The 16,775-nt window shown below is 44.9% G+C and overlaps 1 protein-coding gene across 2 annotated transcripts in view; it reads right to left on the bottom strand.

Annotated features, from left to right (window-relative positions):
- USP54 (ubiquitin specific peptidase 54) overlaps positions 1–16,775 on the bottom strand; it is a 1,809,222-nt gene that overhangs the window by 818,088 nt on the left and 974,359 nt on the right. For both annotated transcript variants that reach the window (XM_086922134.1, XM_086922133.1), the window contains exon 14: positions 7,629–7,887. In XM_086922134.1, coding sequence (XP_086778260.1) covers positions 7,629–7,887 — 259 coding nt within the window. The remainder of the gene's footprint in view (positions 1–7,628; positions 7,888–16,775) is intronic.

A 16,775-nucleotide genomic window follows, 5' to 3' on the forward strand; every position in this document is an offset into this window, starting at 1 on the left:
ATACATCTTGTACTCCACATAAATAATGAATTATAGTATAGAGTTAAGATGCAGGTGTCAACGACATTTCGATCCCAAGAGAAGTTCTGGGATCATCATCAGGACTGAAATACGGGTGGCCGGCGGCTAGATGAGAATAACCATGGAACGGAAGTAGAAGGTGGGCAATAATGTCTGACTCTCAGCCACTGAGCGCATAGCATAGTAGCACATTTCCAGGACATCTGCTCACCTCAACTGCCTGGTTCCAGCTCCCTTCTACACCGGACTCCCGGTTGTCATCCTACAAATCACCAATTACGCCCATTGCGGGTAGCTGTATCTGGATATCGCAACATGCCGGATCTTTGATCTGGTCGAATTTCCTTATTATTGCCCACCTCCTACTTCCATGGTTATCTTCATCTAGCCGCCGGCCGCTCGATCAGAAGGCCTGCTCCATTGGTATTGATGCCACACCATATTTTAACCCTGATGAAGTCCTTTTACGGACGAAACGTGTTGGCTGGGCTGATGCATGTGTTCATTCTTCTAATTGTGAAAATAAAAGCAACATAACTGAATTCAAGAACTATCAAGACTCCTGTCTACATATGTTTCATTAATGACATGATTTAAAAGATTATATTGTACTTGACATCTGACTTGCTTGAGATATTAGTCTACTCCCTGATATTATCTTTGTTCATATCCCAAAAGATTATACCACTGGTCCCCCTCTCTGTTTCTAGGCACTCAAGGGCTCGTTATCTCTCTGACTGGGCCACCACCCTTAGCTTCTGCGATGTCGGAGGATATGGAACACACGGTGTCGCCAGTTCACACATACCTCCGCAACACATCACACCCACTCACCCGTAGACCTTGCCTTCATTCCCACCCTCGATTGTTGCACTATCTCACAAGCCCAGATTCCCTCCTGAGGCGTATCTGATCACATTCCTCTCCTCATCTACCTTGAGTCCCCAAGGTATGGTCTACGTCCCATGTGACTCATCAACGCATGTTATCTCCAGGACGGATCCTGTGTTCAGGGCCTGGGCGCTGAACTCCAAGCATACTTTCACAGTAATGAAGGCTCTGTCATATCTGTTCTCACCCTCTGGGCCACCAGTAAAGAGACTGTAAGGATCTTTGCCAGTGGGCGCATCCGGATGCAGAAACATGCCCACTCCCTCCACATCACTCAGCTGAAGAAGCATGCCCTCCATTTGGAGAAAAGCCTTGTGACAGTTCCCCGTGGTGACACCTCCAGACAACTGGGTTTCCTATATGAAGAAATTCACCTTCAACCACTGGAAGCTGCCAAACATGTGTGGCATGCCACGATGACCAGAATCTATGGGTGGGGGGACAAAGGTAGGAACTGTTGTACGGGCTAGCCTGCTGCCAACACGCGACGAGAATTGTGCCTGAAATCATTGATGAGCACGGTAACTCTTTTCATACCTTCCTTGAGATTACATCAGCATTTGCCCTCTCATCGCTTATACATGCCCCCCGCGTGGAGACGCAGACTCCTCCACTCAGTTCCTCAATGATGTTCCCCTCCCTCAACTGTCCCGACTGAAGCCAGAAGACTGGTCGAGCCCTTTTCGGCCAAAGATAAAGGTGCGCTCTTGTCAGCAGTGGACCCTGGCACCGTTGGCTTTCCAGCAGAATACTACACTACATTTTGCTATATCCTGACCCCTCAACTCCTGGCTCTCTATAAGGAAGTGAGACAGACAGGCACCTTTCCCCCAGATACAGACATCGCCATGATTGTGCTGATTCCCTAAACACAACATACTTCCACTGCATGCACCGATTACTGCCCAATATTTCTCATCAAGGAGGAAGTTAAGATTGCCACCACACTGCTGGCCACCCATTTCAACGAAGTCCTACACACATTGATACAGCTGGACCAATGCAGGTTTATGCCGGATCATAGCATGAGTCGCCTTGACCCTGTCCTGACCTACCATCCTCTTCTGCCTTCTGACTTAGCCTTACTTTTTATTTATTTTGAAAAGGATATCGATACGGTGGACTGGGGCTACCTCCAGTTACTGCTGGTATGGGCTGCATTTGAGGATGGTACAGGCCCTTTCCTCCAATCCCACAGCACGGGTTCAGATCAATGGTGTCCTCACCCAAGCCTCCCTATTAGACGAGGGATGAGGCAGGGCTACCCCCTGCCCCCCCTCCTTTTTGTGCTCGAAATAGACCCACCGGCACAACTCATCATTACTAATTCTTAACTACATGGGTGGGATTGAGTGATGGCCACGAGGATTTCTGAGCCATATACACAGACAACTTCCTTCTCTATCTAGTGGACCCCGCAACAAGTGGCCCTTGTTGTTTCAATCTCCTTCAATACTTTGGAGAGGCCTTGGGTCTCTGGAAGAACCCCTCCAAATCAGAGTTGGTGCCTCTGGCCTGTCCTGAGATTGCTTTGCCGGCAGAAGGAGACAATTCCTATCTGCAAACTCAGCTTCGAATACCTGGGTATCTGGGTAGCCCTACACCCTGAACTCCCCTGGTCCCCTAATCTCGAGCCTCTGGCACGGAGGGCCAAAGCGACCACGCTAAATGGCAGTCTCTCCCCCGGAGCGTAATGGGTTGCATAGCTATATATAAAATGATGATCCTGCTGCGGTTTCTATACATCTTTTCGAACCTGCCATTCCTCATAGGATGGTCATGGTTTCAGGCCCTGGACAGGATCACAGCCTTCTTCCTGTAACACGGATGCAGGCTCCGTCTTGCCTTTGCTAACTGCCAGTGTGACCCATACGAGAGTGGCCTGAATATGACAACCTCTACCTCTACTATCTAGCCTCTCACCTCAAAGTAATTCACGAATGGTTTAAAGGCAATGTCTGGTCGGGGACAGACATGCGGTCTTTTCAAGAACTCCAAACCACTTATGCCCTTACTAAACCACAATTCTATAAATACCTTCAATTGAGATACGTTCTTCAGTCTCATGCCTCACAGACTTACTCTGTCCCTGAGTTCAACCCGCTGGGGGCTAAACTCATGGGTGATCTGGGCAAAGGTGGAATCTCCAAAATATGCCATACTTTGGTAGTCAATGCTCTAGGCACTTTAGATATCTCAAAACCAAGTGGGAGAACTGGATAGGTCCCCTCGAGGACGATGACTGGAGCGACGCACTGATGGCGTCGCAGGTTATCGCAATTCTTCCAGGTTGTGATGGATTCAAATGTACTACTTCTATAGTGCTTATCTCTCACCAGCTAGACTACACGGAGCAGGCCTCCTCCCTGAGCCACTTGCCTCATTGTGGTGATGCTTCAGCCGGCTTCTATCACATGGTCTGTTTGTGTCCTAGGATTAAGGAGCTCTGATATGCGGTGGTGGGAAAGCTGACTGCTTCTGTTGTGAGTCCTCAATGGCTCTGGGAGCACAAGGGCTTATTTGTCCTTCTAGGGTACGTTCCTTATGGCTGCCAAGTGCAACACTGCCACTAGCTGAAAATATCCCACATCACGTAACCTTTTGCAATGGACTGGTGCATACAACAAGAAATACAGGTCTACGAGGCTAGGGGATGTCCCCTTAAACATGGTGACATTTGGGAGAAGTAGCTGGGCCAATTAGCCTAATGTCCCGTCTGAAGACTGGGGTGCTGCGGCTGTTTTGTGCTCCTGTAGTGTGTCATTTGATAGCCAATGCCTTTATCAAATGCTGTACAGTCTTGTCAGACAAGCTACTGGTGTGACCTGTTGGTTTTCTCTATGCAAAATGAATAAAATCTGTTCATCAGAAATAAAAATGTATTGAAACATCTCCCAGTCCTAATGCTTGGTTTGTAAAAGAATGAGTGCTGGTGACCAAAGCTTTGCTGAGAAGCTCGCAGCCGGCGGAATTACATTTCAGCATGCCAAATAGTAAGGCTGCTTAGCCTTGATTCCGCCGCATGCCTCTTTAATCCACTACCAGACACTCCCAGCCCCTTCATCACACTCTTGCTACTTTCTCCTTTTGTGATGGTGCTTCTGTCTTTCTCTTTCTCCTCCTTTTCGTTTTGTGTGTCTTGCTCTCAGGAAATGTCCAATCAAGAAAAATAATTGCTGGTTCCTAAAAATGAGTGCCTGTGGCCCACGCCAGCTCAAATTAAGAACTGCCCAGTCAACAGAATATTCAGTAATATGTTAATACTCTCCTCACTAGACCACAACCTGCTTCTTTAGTAACCAAAAGGATGGATGGAATTTGAACGTTCTCACTCTGTAAAGAACACTGGATCAACTGGGCAAAGAACGAGGTATTGTCAATGAAGAATCATACAAGGAAATCAACACTTGTTTGATACACTTTCACAGGGGTCCCCGAGCACCTAAAGTATTTGGATGTCCATGACAACCAGGGCTTTAAAGACATTATGATTGACAACATGAATCCCCTTATGCAAAAGACCTGTGTGGATTTCCTTCACTGGTCATGCTTTTAATTGCTTCTGTGGGGCAGAGCTCAGGTGGTGAAACTGCACCATAATTTAACTAGGTGTTCAAGCAGAGCATGGGTAAGCCAGCCAAGCCAAGATGGTGCACATGCTTTTGCTAACATCCTGAAAAAGCCTGGCTAAACCTAACAGTATCCAGCACAAAGGGACCACATCTATCTCCCAAAATAAATGGAGTGAATGCCCACTGAGGTGCTTAAGAAAAATACCCAAAAAGCATGAAACACAAGTTTAGACAGTAACTAATGAAAAGAGGCCTAAGGGGAAGTGGCCCACAGCCGGAGATGTACCTACATAACCCATGTCATGAGCCAAGGTGACTACCAAGCAGTATGAGGTAAAGAGGATGGATCTATGAGGTAAAGAGGATGGATCAATGGGGAAAAGAGGCCAACTGAAGTGAGGGAAGTGAAGAGGGAGCCTGGGACTGTGACAAGAGGAGAGACAAAGCCTCAGGTGCATAAACTAGGATAAAGCACTGTGTGGATGGCCTGATACCCACATAGTAGAAATGAGGCGGCAAAGAAACAGAAAACCAAGGGGGAAGCTGAAAAGGAGGACCTGAGAGACCTAGAAAGAGAAGGGCCATATGAAGAGGAGAAGAGAGCAGGCACAGGCTGGCAGTGGGTGGGATGGAGGACTAGGTTAGAATTCCAGGTGGAATTGGCTCTGCCCCTGCTGAAGACCATGAGCAGTCCTACAGTTAGCAGATAGCGGCCAGGCATTTGAGGGGTGAAAAAGTAAAGACCAGAACCTAAAAGAGAGTAGGAGATGCTGCACCCTAATTAAGAATGGAAATAACCGGGACCATCCATCACTGAGACAGGGCATAAAACAAGGGGTGTACGAGGCATAGGGGGGAAGAGGTAACAAAGAACATAGTGGTACAGGGAGGGGATGCTTATCCCCTCCATCCCCTAAAAATGCAAGTGACTGCAAAGCAGAAAGACCGTGGTAGATAAGAGGTGATGAAAGGAGAATGATTAAAGGGGGGAAACTGATGGGAACCAACCCCCAACCATCTCTGAACTACCTCAATGGAAAGATTGGACTACAAAATGGAACCGTTTTTCAAAAATATTTCCACCTATGACGTGTGATGGAGGGTATATGGAAGAATCTCCAGGAAGATGGTCGAGCTTGTTTAGTAAAATATGCGACTGGTATTTAAAAATGTTTAAATGACTTATTTTACATGCCAGCCCACGTGAGCATTACAGACCAAATGTGAGGGCATTGGGTGATCGTCATGCTTCCTGGAAATTTTCACAACTTTATTTAACTAAAGACTCGGGATTCTGATGTTTTATCAATGTTATGACTGAGAGGACTGTAGATGTGATCGTTTTTTACTGGCGCTACATTTAAAACAAAATGGCTTGGCGTATGGTGTTTCACAGATTCACCAACAGAAAGCAGGAAAAGACGACATCATGAGTGCATGTTTGCTATTAGTTTGTCATTGCACAAACAATCAACCTCATGAAAACAAATCTTGAAGCGTATTATATTGAGGAGCGGCCTTTACATTATTTAACAGGAATGTGAACAATGGAAGAGAATAAAATACATATTGTGTACATGTGCTTCAACTAAAATAATACCACGCTGCACTAGAAGAGAAAGAATTAAAGAATTAAAATGTCTATCGCGTGCAAAATGCAAGCACGCCATATGGGGAAATCTAAACATTGAGCTGTAAGTGCCCAGATTAGGAAAGGAACCTACAACAAGCAAGGAATCTTGCAAAACGAGCATTAAATGAGTCATATAGGCAGTCGTAAAAGGACAGGACAAAAACGTTTCTGTGAAGTGCAGTGAAAGAGAATTTAGATATGAGATCTAATAAACCTCTAAACTGGTCAAGATGGTTAATGTCCTGCAATGTAACAAGATTACACGATCCAACAATTCCAAAAGCTACTTGACATTCAGAGCCTCCTATTATCCTACTATGTCAAGATAATATTATTGCAACTTTACTTCATTATTAAACAGTTGGGTCTTAAAACAGGATTTAATGTCATAAATACTTACTATTCCTATAATATCCATTACATATGAAATCACGTCTCAGTCGAATACAACATTTTGATAAGGCACAATAAAAAAAATTCACATTTTGAAAATACTCGAAAAAAGTACAGTACGATTTATTTGAATTAAATTGTGGTGGTGTGTATCCTTTATAGAAGATGCAAGTGTCTATTACAAGATGTTAACAACATCACGTTAAAGAAATGAAAATTAAGTATGCATTGTAGCTTTACAAATAAAGAAAGAGAAAAAAGTGGAGGCACAACAAAGCTTGGGAACTAAGTGAGAAAGGTCTAGAGGCAACAACTGTAATGATGATACTGGACTGAAGAAGAAACACGGTGGTCTAGCTCTTTTGTTAATTAATTTGTCCAGAAACTGAACAATTTACCAATACATCATACACAATGACAAAGTACACTATTTTAGAAAAAATCAGGATTAATCTGAAATAGTAGTGCTCACGCCCTATAGAATGCAGCCCAGTGGATGAATTAAATTAATTGTCTGCCGCACCCTAAACTCATGCCGCCCGGGGTGCACCGCCCCAACCACGCACCTCCCCTTGATATGCCACTGCTTAATTAGTAATATAACACGTTTACACCTTTCTTCTGTTATATTCCTTGAAAAGCCTCTTTCTCTTGATGCCTTTTCTCAATCACATTCTTTCTTCATCCCCATTTCCTGTACTTCCTGATCTAACCACCTCTTACGTCTGATCTCCAGCTGGGGTGCCATAGATACTGAAGACAAACTACCATTAGCAGGTCCCTTAACATAAACCTCTACCTGATCTTGTCTTTAACATAAAAATTATAATACTAACGTAGCATTTTGCATGTTTGTCCTTCCAGACTCTTAATTGGATACTGAGGCCAGATATGTTAATTAGTAAAATCAACATTATTTTAATAATTACTTTTGGGCTTTCACCAATGCAGTCATTTGTCAGCATGGCCTTTCGAAAGCTTGCATTATCTAACTTTGTTCTGATTAAATTGGAGATTCGTCATTGTAACAAGATCCACAGTTCAGAATGTTCATTATCTTTCTAGTTATACCAGTAAAGGGAGCATATTCAAAAAGGGTGACTGACAAACGTGTTTACCTGTAGCTGTTCGTGCTGTCAGACAATGACATATCCATGCTGACTGGACTGCTGCTATTGCGTTCACTGCTTTCATAGCCAGATTCCATTCTCTGGATTAGGCGAGGTTGCTGTTGCAGTTGCTGCTGTTGAAATTGCTGCTCCATTATTTGATGAGCTCCCCGACCAACAATCCAGCTCTTGTACCGGATGCCATACGGAGTTTCCTGAATTTCAGCAGCTGCAGGTACATGTGGGTCATTTTCTGTCAGTTCCTTTGCTGTCAGGGAAAGGCAGACAACCAAGAGACTGTGAAACTATTCCATGAACCTTTGTCCATAAGCATTCTCACAAGATGTGGCCAAAATGTAATTCAGCAATAAGAACGTCGAGAAGCTATGCACTACAGGGATCAAGGTGCATTAACACATGTATATGTACTGCAAAAACATCCAAACAAGCCCTAGGTGGTTATTCAGTGGCATGTGAAGGTACCAGGCCTGAGGTGAGACAGGGTAGTATTGTAGGAGAAAGGTTATAGGGTGGCATGTTTCCCTAGTGCATCGGTGGGACTTCATTACAGGGGATGGGTGTTGCTGTAAAAAGGCTTGTGGGAATCCAAGGGCCAAGGGAGCATGTGGCTATGACAGAGGGAAACTAGTAGAGTGCATTTTTCGTGGTAGGTTGCAGCTCTCCGTAGGCGGAGAACATTAGGACTCCCCTGTGACCATCGTCCATTGGCAAACATACTGAAAAGGGTTTAAACTCTCCTACCACTGCCTTCACATCGTATGAGCAGTGGCTTCAGACCCTGTAGAAACCTGAGGCTGATGAATTGAGTCAATAATACAGAGATATCCATCATAGAGCATTCGGTGTGGCAATAGAGGGCACAAGGTGAATGGCCAGTGGGGAGACACAGGGGCGATACCTGACATGTTGTGTGCTGCAGTTTTCTTGACCTATGATCATGACTGAACTGTGGGCACGCTGTCCCTTAAAATTGTACACCTCAAACGCACGTTGACTGGTTGGGTGGATCAGGGACAGACAGTGTTCAACTCAATTTCAATTTCAGAGGCATTTGTGAAGCAATGTGTCTCAAGATAAGGTTCAAATCAGCATGTCAAAAATACAGTCAAATAAGAAAGGACTGACTCAATAAGTGAATTCTAGGGCAGAATTTAGAAATGTATAACATTTATTACAAAAATGGAAATGATACAAGTCAGAAACAGTAAAGTGCAAATGCAGCACATCGTTTTTAAATGCAGAGACATTAATTGCCATGAAGGGTCTCAGTAAAAGGAAACTTCAGAATAATAGGCAAAATCCTAACAAAGATTAAGTCCAACATTTGAAGCACAATCAGTAAAAAATGTAATCGTACAGTATCCCTAGTGGCTTATGAAAGGTCTCTGGCTCATCCCCCAAATCGAGGGATAACATAGGAACTTTCTTAATAGAAAAGCATGTAAACTGCAAAATCATTGTTGTGTTCGAAAAAGAATACGTTTTCAACAAATCAGAATAAACATTTTAAAATCTTCTTGCATCCCTACCATCTATACAGTAACCCATTACATGTGTAATGATTCAGCCCTTTTGACGGAATCTCATCCGGATGTGTCAGAACAAACTATCTACATATACAACAGTGCACCATTGTGGTCGAATGTAATGCAGCGTGCAATTGCTAGATGCTTTAAAACATGTTAACTTTGCAAGCTTATGTCTTCTTCAAGAACATGGGCCTTTCAGAAATAAACAAACATGACTTGCTTGACTACTTGCAGCTGAAATAATAACAGTGAATGTAACAGCCATTTTGAACAGGACGGCATTAAGGCCTAATTGAGGTCTTGTTAGCATAAGCCAGGAAAGCATGCTTTAACAAGCCAAGAACATTCCAAAGGCAATAGCTCAATGTCAGAGTAAACCTTTGAATTCTGGTGTGGACTACTATTCTGCACAATATCAATAATGCACATTTTTGATTAATTCACAAAAGCTTTCTCATATCCAAATTCTACCTTTCAGAAAAAGATCTAAAAAAAGAACTCTGCTGGCACACCCAACACATGCTTCAAGGGAATAGAAAGTCAAAAGCACAGATCCTGGACATGGCTCACTTAACACGTGGTAGTTCACTGCTAATTGACTAATTTGAAGGACTGATTACCTTAATAAGCAGAATAACTAGAGATTGACCAAAATGGAGACCTACGTTTAAGATAGAGGATTTAGAAAAGAGACCCAAGTAAATAGTAAAGGAGAAAGCATTGCAAATTTTGCATTGCACAGCTTGAGAATATAGCACTCATCCACGAATAGGAAGGTGCAGCAAAAGGCATTGAAAGAGTTGTATAACATAAACGTGTTGCCTGATTAATTTTTTACTATATTGTGTGGATCTAACAATTAAACAAACCGCAGAGTTTGAAATTCCTCAAAGACTGCCTATGAACCTTTTTGCACAAAACGTTACTTGAATAATAGATTTGTGATCATTGTGAACCGATGCGCTACTTCAAGGATAGGTTATGAATTCTTGTACATTAGTGGCCCAGTGGCGGTGGTACCATTGAAAGTTAAGGATGAATGACCTAATCAACTAAACAGTATTACACACCCGTACAAACACCTCCTAGCCCTCACCGCCTAACGAGTTGGATGAATCAAATGATTGAAGTTGTTAACTTGTTATTTTGCAGCCCTGAAGAAGCGGTGTTCTTACAGCGAAACATATGTTTGCTCTACATGTGCTGTTTTCTTATGAACTATGAATAACAAGAATCATGTTGTTTAAAGACTACATCAAGTCTGAGATCTTGTGAACCATTTGTGATAAATTGTCCCGTTAGTGCTATCTACCTATCACAATTCTTGTGTTGCCCGAAATCGGTTTAAGGAGCCCCCAACGCTCCTCCTAACTGCACCCGCTGTTTGTGGCATCCTTGCTGCCATCTCTGCCGCATCAAGGGGAACTACAGTACCCAGAATTCCTTCTGTGGTGCACAGCTACCCACGTAAGCAGGAAGCGCCAGGAGGGGCTTCAAGAGGCGACCCCGGGCTCCCGCTCACCGAGTCCCGTTAGTGCTGTCTACCTACCACAATTCTTGTGATGCCCGAAATCGGTGTAAGGAGACTGCAACGCTCCTCCTAACTGCATCCGCTGTTTGTGGCATTCTTGCTGCCATCTCTGCCGCATCAAGCGGAACTACAGTACCCAGAATTCCTTCTGTGACGCACAGCCACCCACATAAGCAGGAAGCGACAGGAGGCGCTTCAAAAGGCGGGCGTGGGCACCCGCAACGCGGGAAGTGCGCGGGATGCGCCTGGGCGGGCACGTCAGCGTCCGTCAGAGCCCAGAGGAGGCCAGGCTGGGCCATACCATTGACACTTGAACTGTAAGCTTGTGTTATATAACTTTCTGTCTGCTTGAGTATTGTTGATTAGCCATATTTGTGTATTTTAGCAGGTTGGGGTTCTACAAATATGAGCAAACGGAAGCTGGGTGTTGGGGTTGTAGGTACTCTAGATGCCTTTTTAAGCAGGGCAGAATCCGCATTGATGCACAAGATTGAATTGACGGTGCTCAGGCTATCGCTCTAACCCCTGATTCCAACTAGTAGCTGTAGTTCTACAATGCAGCCTTTCGTACAACCAATAGAACGCACCACCGACCCTGAAACCCATAGTATTCCGCCCCACATGACAAATCCCGATTTAGTGCTATCAATTCCACCATTTTACATGGCCAGGAATTTCCAATAAACACGTCCATGGTTACCACTAGGGGTAAGAAGCTTAATGGGGGTATGGGTGGAGAACTGCCCTAAAAAAAAAAAAAGGAAAGGTCGTGGACCGGTACAATCAAATCCACTACCCCCAAGAACAGTTAAACGTAAGGTAGCCACCATTGGTAAAACAGGTGTCCATCAGACCGTAGTAAATCAAACTGATAGCATTGTAGATCACGCTACTAGTACAGCCCACTTAGTTCATTCATCTTCCCAGCTTTACATAGAAGTGTTATGCTCGTTGATAGGAGTGAAAATTACAGCCATGATTGACCCTTTACTTAAAAAACTGATCTCGGTTGATGATAGATTGAAGAAGATAGAACAGGGTATCTTCTGTACCATTCCCATAACCCTAATCACTCTAATGTACAGAAGGATGGTGGGATAGTTAATAAACAGGCGTGGGTATTTGATATAGTGCAAAAGGGATTCCCGCTAAAAGTTTGCAATATGTCATCTTCCATTGCAACAGCCACATGTTCTGAGCCCAAATTTCCTACTAATTTATCTAATGATGGTGAGAGAGCGCTAAGATGAAGACAAAATTGTAGGGGTGCATCATATTCACCAGTAGTCAGCACCCACATACATAGAGGACTTATTAATTGTGTTTAAATGTAACGTAGGGCTACTAATTAATGTGTTAGAAACACGCACAGAGAAACGTAAAGTGTTTTGAAAAGCATTAATGCCATATTAACCTAGGAATGTCGTTTGCAGTGAAGAATTACACTAATTAAGAGATGTTCAATAGATCATCATTGTATTAGCTGCCTTATTAAAATTCACTATTGTATTCTTATAACGTGATAGAATTGCTTAAGTTAGAAAATGTATTTTTGCTTTAAGGATGAAGGCCTAAAGAACGAAATGTATTGCTCGTGTTAGGATGTGATACACATAAACGTGCAGAGGCCTAGTCATGAAAATCATGTAGGCCCGATTGAAAATGCTTTGCTTGACAATAAACCATAGAAATGTTTTTGAGAAAGCTGCTTTTAGTTAAAAGTCAATTGCAACATTATGAAACTGTGAGCCGATTCACATGCGTTTCTTTGCAGGTGAAGGACTAAGTAGAGATTGTAGAAGAAGGGCCCATTGTGTATGAGTGTTAGGATGGTAGACCCAGACGTGGAGGAGTGTCTGAGGAATTTAGGGAAGCAACTTGAAGAGAAGAAGAGTCTGGGACCCAAGGACGTTTTAACGGACAAGGATGGAGAGATGCCATAGTGGAAAGTTCTGAAAATCAACACCTTTGAGAGGGGCGTACCTTAGGGCGTGTCGTCTGTATTGTGGGGTTTTGTATTAGGAACAGCACCCCAAGGGTAAGACAGAGCAGATGCGCATGAGGGCAAAGGAAGCGGTTGATCAGGCAGAGAGCTTTGCTATGAGGGAGCAGTTCTGAGACTAAGTCCGAAGAAAGTGAGTGTACTTCTTTGGAAGTCACCACGGCTGACACCTTTGTTAGGAGGGCACCTTGTTGAGTAGGGATGTCACTTAGTATAGTGTAGGGACAGATTAACCTGGATTTATTCCTTTTTCAAATGCATACTAAAACTCAGGTCATAGCAATTCTTGTTAGCCTGATGATTCTTGAACTGATTTTGGTATTATTTCTGAGTCGACTAAGATTCTTCCGTATGATTATGTTTGTATTAGTGCCTGTTTATCTTCTGAACCTTTTGCTGAGATGTTTATACATCCAACTGTCTTTGGCTTTGTAATAAATCTTTGAACTTGATCCTTAGTCAGTGGTTCTTTGGGGAAAACAATGGGAATCGTTGAAATTGATTGTTAACTGTTTAGATAGATTGCCTTCTACACTCTATGACAGGTAAAAAGGTCTAGTCGACCTGTGACGGGATTCTGGAGAATGCGATCCTGATTCTAGAGAAATAATCCTGCCTTTCCAGTTGGTAGCAGAGGATGGTTTATCTTCTGGAGTGAGGGTAATCTAGTGTAGGTTAAGATTTCCCCAAGGCCCATAGAGATCTGGAGATGAGCGTCCAGAGGACCGTGGACGGAGGATGGCGTTCCATGGAAAATGATGGAAAGTGACGGTGCGGCAGAAAGCAGCAGGTCGTAAGAGAGTGAGTATGAAAAGGGTCATGCGTGTTAGATTGTGGTGTGCATTGTATTGTTGAATTGTATTGTCTTGCGGAGTTGAGTGCCTGTAGTGTGAAAGGAGATCAGGTTGTGAGCGCGTGCAACCGGTGAAAATCTTAGACTCAAGGAGAGTTTAAGTGGTTCGGGTGTATCGAACACCTATAGTAATTGTCGACCATTGTAAGGGGGTCATGAGGTACCATTGATCGCCCACAGGACAGAGATAGGGGGAATGAATGTGTGAATGTGTGGGTAACGGACGCTGGTCGGAAGTTGCCGTGTGTTTGTAACCTATCAGTTGAGGCGATTGTCCGGTCGTTTTGTGGACAGACATTTGCCAGTTCGGTGACAATTACAGGCAGACTGTGGACGTACAGTCAAGGAAGTGGTTGCTTGGTCGGAAGTGATCATTTCAAGTGTATGATTGGGACGCATGCGTGACCGGGAGACGAGCTGAGAGAGGACGGGAACTGCTGCGAAACGGAGACGAGTGACGTCAGAAAGAGCTGCGCTGGGATAGGGCGGTTAGTGCGAAACGAGTGACGTCAGACAGAGCCGCGCTGGGATAGGGCGGTTAGTGTGAAGCCGCGCTGGGATTGGTGGAATGTCATCGGGAAGTAAAAGAGCACTGTAAACAAAGAAACGTTGTGGTTTTCATTATGAAATGCTTAAAAGTGTTGCGAAATTGTTTCACGGGAGGAAAGAAGTTAGAACCTCGGGGTGGGGAAGAGGCTCCACCCGAGGATACGCCAGCTCATTACATGGCCACGAATGTTGGGTTGCATACCATATTGTGGCTTGAGAACTGGTGTAAGATGACTGACGGAAGCGAGGAATTGACTTTTCCTAGATACGGAACGTTCATATTAGAGGTGTTGTACCAGTCAAAAGCGACTATGGCTTCTTTGCGGCCTTTGCCTAGACCGACGCAGTTTGAAGCATTAAATGCGTGGATCAGGGCAGCCTATGAAACGAATAGAGATAGGAGACTGGAAAGAGTGAAGAGATCAGTTAGGGCGGTACAAGACGCGAGATGGGATGCTCTGGCCAAGAGGTGGAGAGTGCAGACCATCGAAGTAGACAGGCTATACCCGTTGTTGGTCAATGCAGGGGATGCGCAGAGAAAGAGCACAGAGGATGACGACAGCGAGACAGACGACAGCCTGATAGAGAGACTGTTGTCGGAGAGACCACCTCCATATAATCCTGAGATAGAGGGGAGGCCAGCACCAGCAATGGGCAGGGAAGCATCTGTAGTGGACGGTGGCGTCCTAATGGAGAGCGGCTTGGGCCCAGTAGGGGACTGGTCCGGCTCGGTGGAGGGAGAGAGGGCACCTCAGCATTCCCCAGAGACGAGAGTAGTGGGAAGATTTACGGTACAGAAGGTACGCAGTGAAGAGGGGGTCAGTTCTCAGAGACTGCCAGACGCTCTTACGGTACCTGTCACCATAGGTCCCATAGTATCAGTGTACAACCCAGAACAGACACAAAGCGAGGGTCTGCCACAAATAGACAGGGAGAGAAGTACCAGCGAAGGAAGGAGTAATGTGGCGGACGGGTGGAGCCAATGGCCAAGGCCTATAGAAAGGAGCACCCCTTTGGCAGCATCGGCAGACTCATCCGGAGAGCAGGAGGGTTTGAGAGGACCGATGGACCTGAGAGGACCACGGCCAAGGTCGCTTAGGGAATTAAGGCCAGATTTGCGAACCTGGGAGACGGTTGTGGATACCCAGAGCGACAGGTCGAGGGACGATTGTGGACATGGAAGTCAGGAAAATAGGGGGGTGTCTCACTGCACGTCTAATGGAAGCAGGCACGAATGGGACCGTGGGAGTGAGGAGAATAGGGGAGCGTCACCACCGGCACCTACCGATAAAAGACAGGAGTGGGACCGCGAAAGCTGGGGAAGAGAGAACGGTTCCCCATAACACACCCGAGGAAGACAGACGAGTGAGTCAGGACTGTAAAGGGAGGGACTCTAGTGAAACCTCTAGTCAAGGTACATTGAGGGCGGCAATAAAGGCAAGGAGAATTGATGTGCTGAGACTTAAATCAGAGGTGGAGGAAATAGTAGAAGGTACATTGCCTCTGGAGAGAATAGAACATTATGAACCAGATGAACTGTTGTTTGTAGCGAAAGATGTTACTCGCAGGGCTAGGACAGCCCATGAGAAATTATCAGAATTAGCGAACAAGTACACAGTGGATTTGACAAGAACGAAAGCATTACAGGGTGGCCATAGTCTGCAGTATTCGGACCAAGATCTAGAAGAGAAGAGGGTGATCGGATTAAAAACCCACATCAGGGAATTGATTGTGGGACTCCGAACATGGGTCCAACTGGACTAATGGGAGGAAAGGTGGTCGAAGAAAAAGAGCGTTAAGCGGAGCACTATTGAGACATCTCCGGGAGGGGGGTTGATGAATGTGGAGGCGTACCCCTTGAGGGAGGTGGCTCATGGGGGGTACGTGCATGTGCCCTGGAGTAGGGGAGATTTGGCTGCCTTTACGAACACATTTCCGAAGTTGCGGGAGAGTCCAGTAGAATGGTAAAAGCAGGTAGAGAGGTTCGTTAAGATCTCAAAAGTACTGTGGGTTGATCTGAACACATTGTTTGACATTGTGGTTCCAGGAGACCTTTGGAGAGCATGTAAGGTCAGTGTTGAATGGCCCACAGAGGAGCCAGACCGAGATGCTGCCACGAATGGACCCTCACCCAGGGTGATGGTAAAGTATGAACAGGCGAACACGTGGTTGAAAACTAAGGTACCACCACAGGACATCGACTGGGTGAAAATAGATCGGACTAGACAGGAACCGAAGGAGACAATCCATGAGTATTATGAGCGATATTGCAGATATTCAAGCAGTACAGTGGATTGGATGTGATGGATCCAAAGGACATGGGACAGTTTGTGTCCAAGTTTGTTCTGGGACTGAGACCCGATATCTGTCTCATGATACAACAACATTTAATTTGTTGGCAGAACAAGCCTCTGGACGAGATCCTGAGGTATGCGAGGTACTGCAGTTTTGAGATAGATTCCAAGACAAGGAAGCTTAAGGATAAGCTGATGTTAGTCCAGATGCAACCGGGAGGACAGGGTCAGTCAGGAAATGGAACATTAGGGAGAAAATCAGGTGGTCAGAAAAGGGACAGTGAGGACGGTCCAAGGCCAAGGATAGACCTGGCGACTTTGAAAAAGACGACTAAGTGTCATCAGTGTCATGAGGTTGGGCATTGGAGACGCAAGTG

The sequence above is a fragment of the Lissotriton vulgaris genome, chromosome 5 (assembly GCF_964263255.1).
Source record: "Lissotriton vulgaris chromosome 5, aLisVul1.2, whole genome shotgun sequence".
Taxonomy (NCBI): Eukaryota; Metazoa; Chordata; class Amphibia; order Caudata; family Salamandridae; genus Lissotriton; species Lissotriton vulgaris.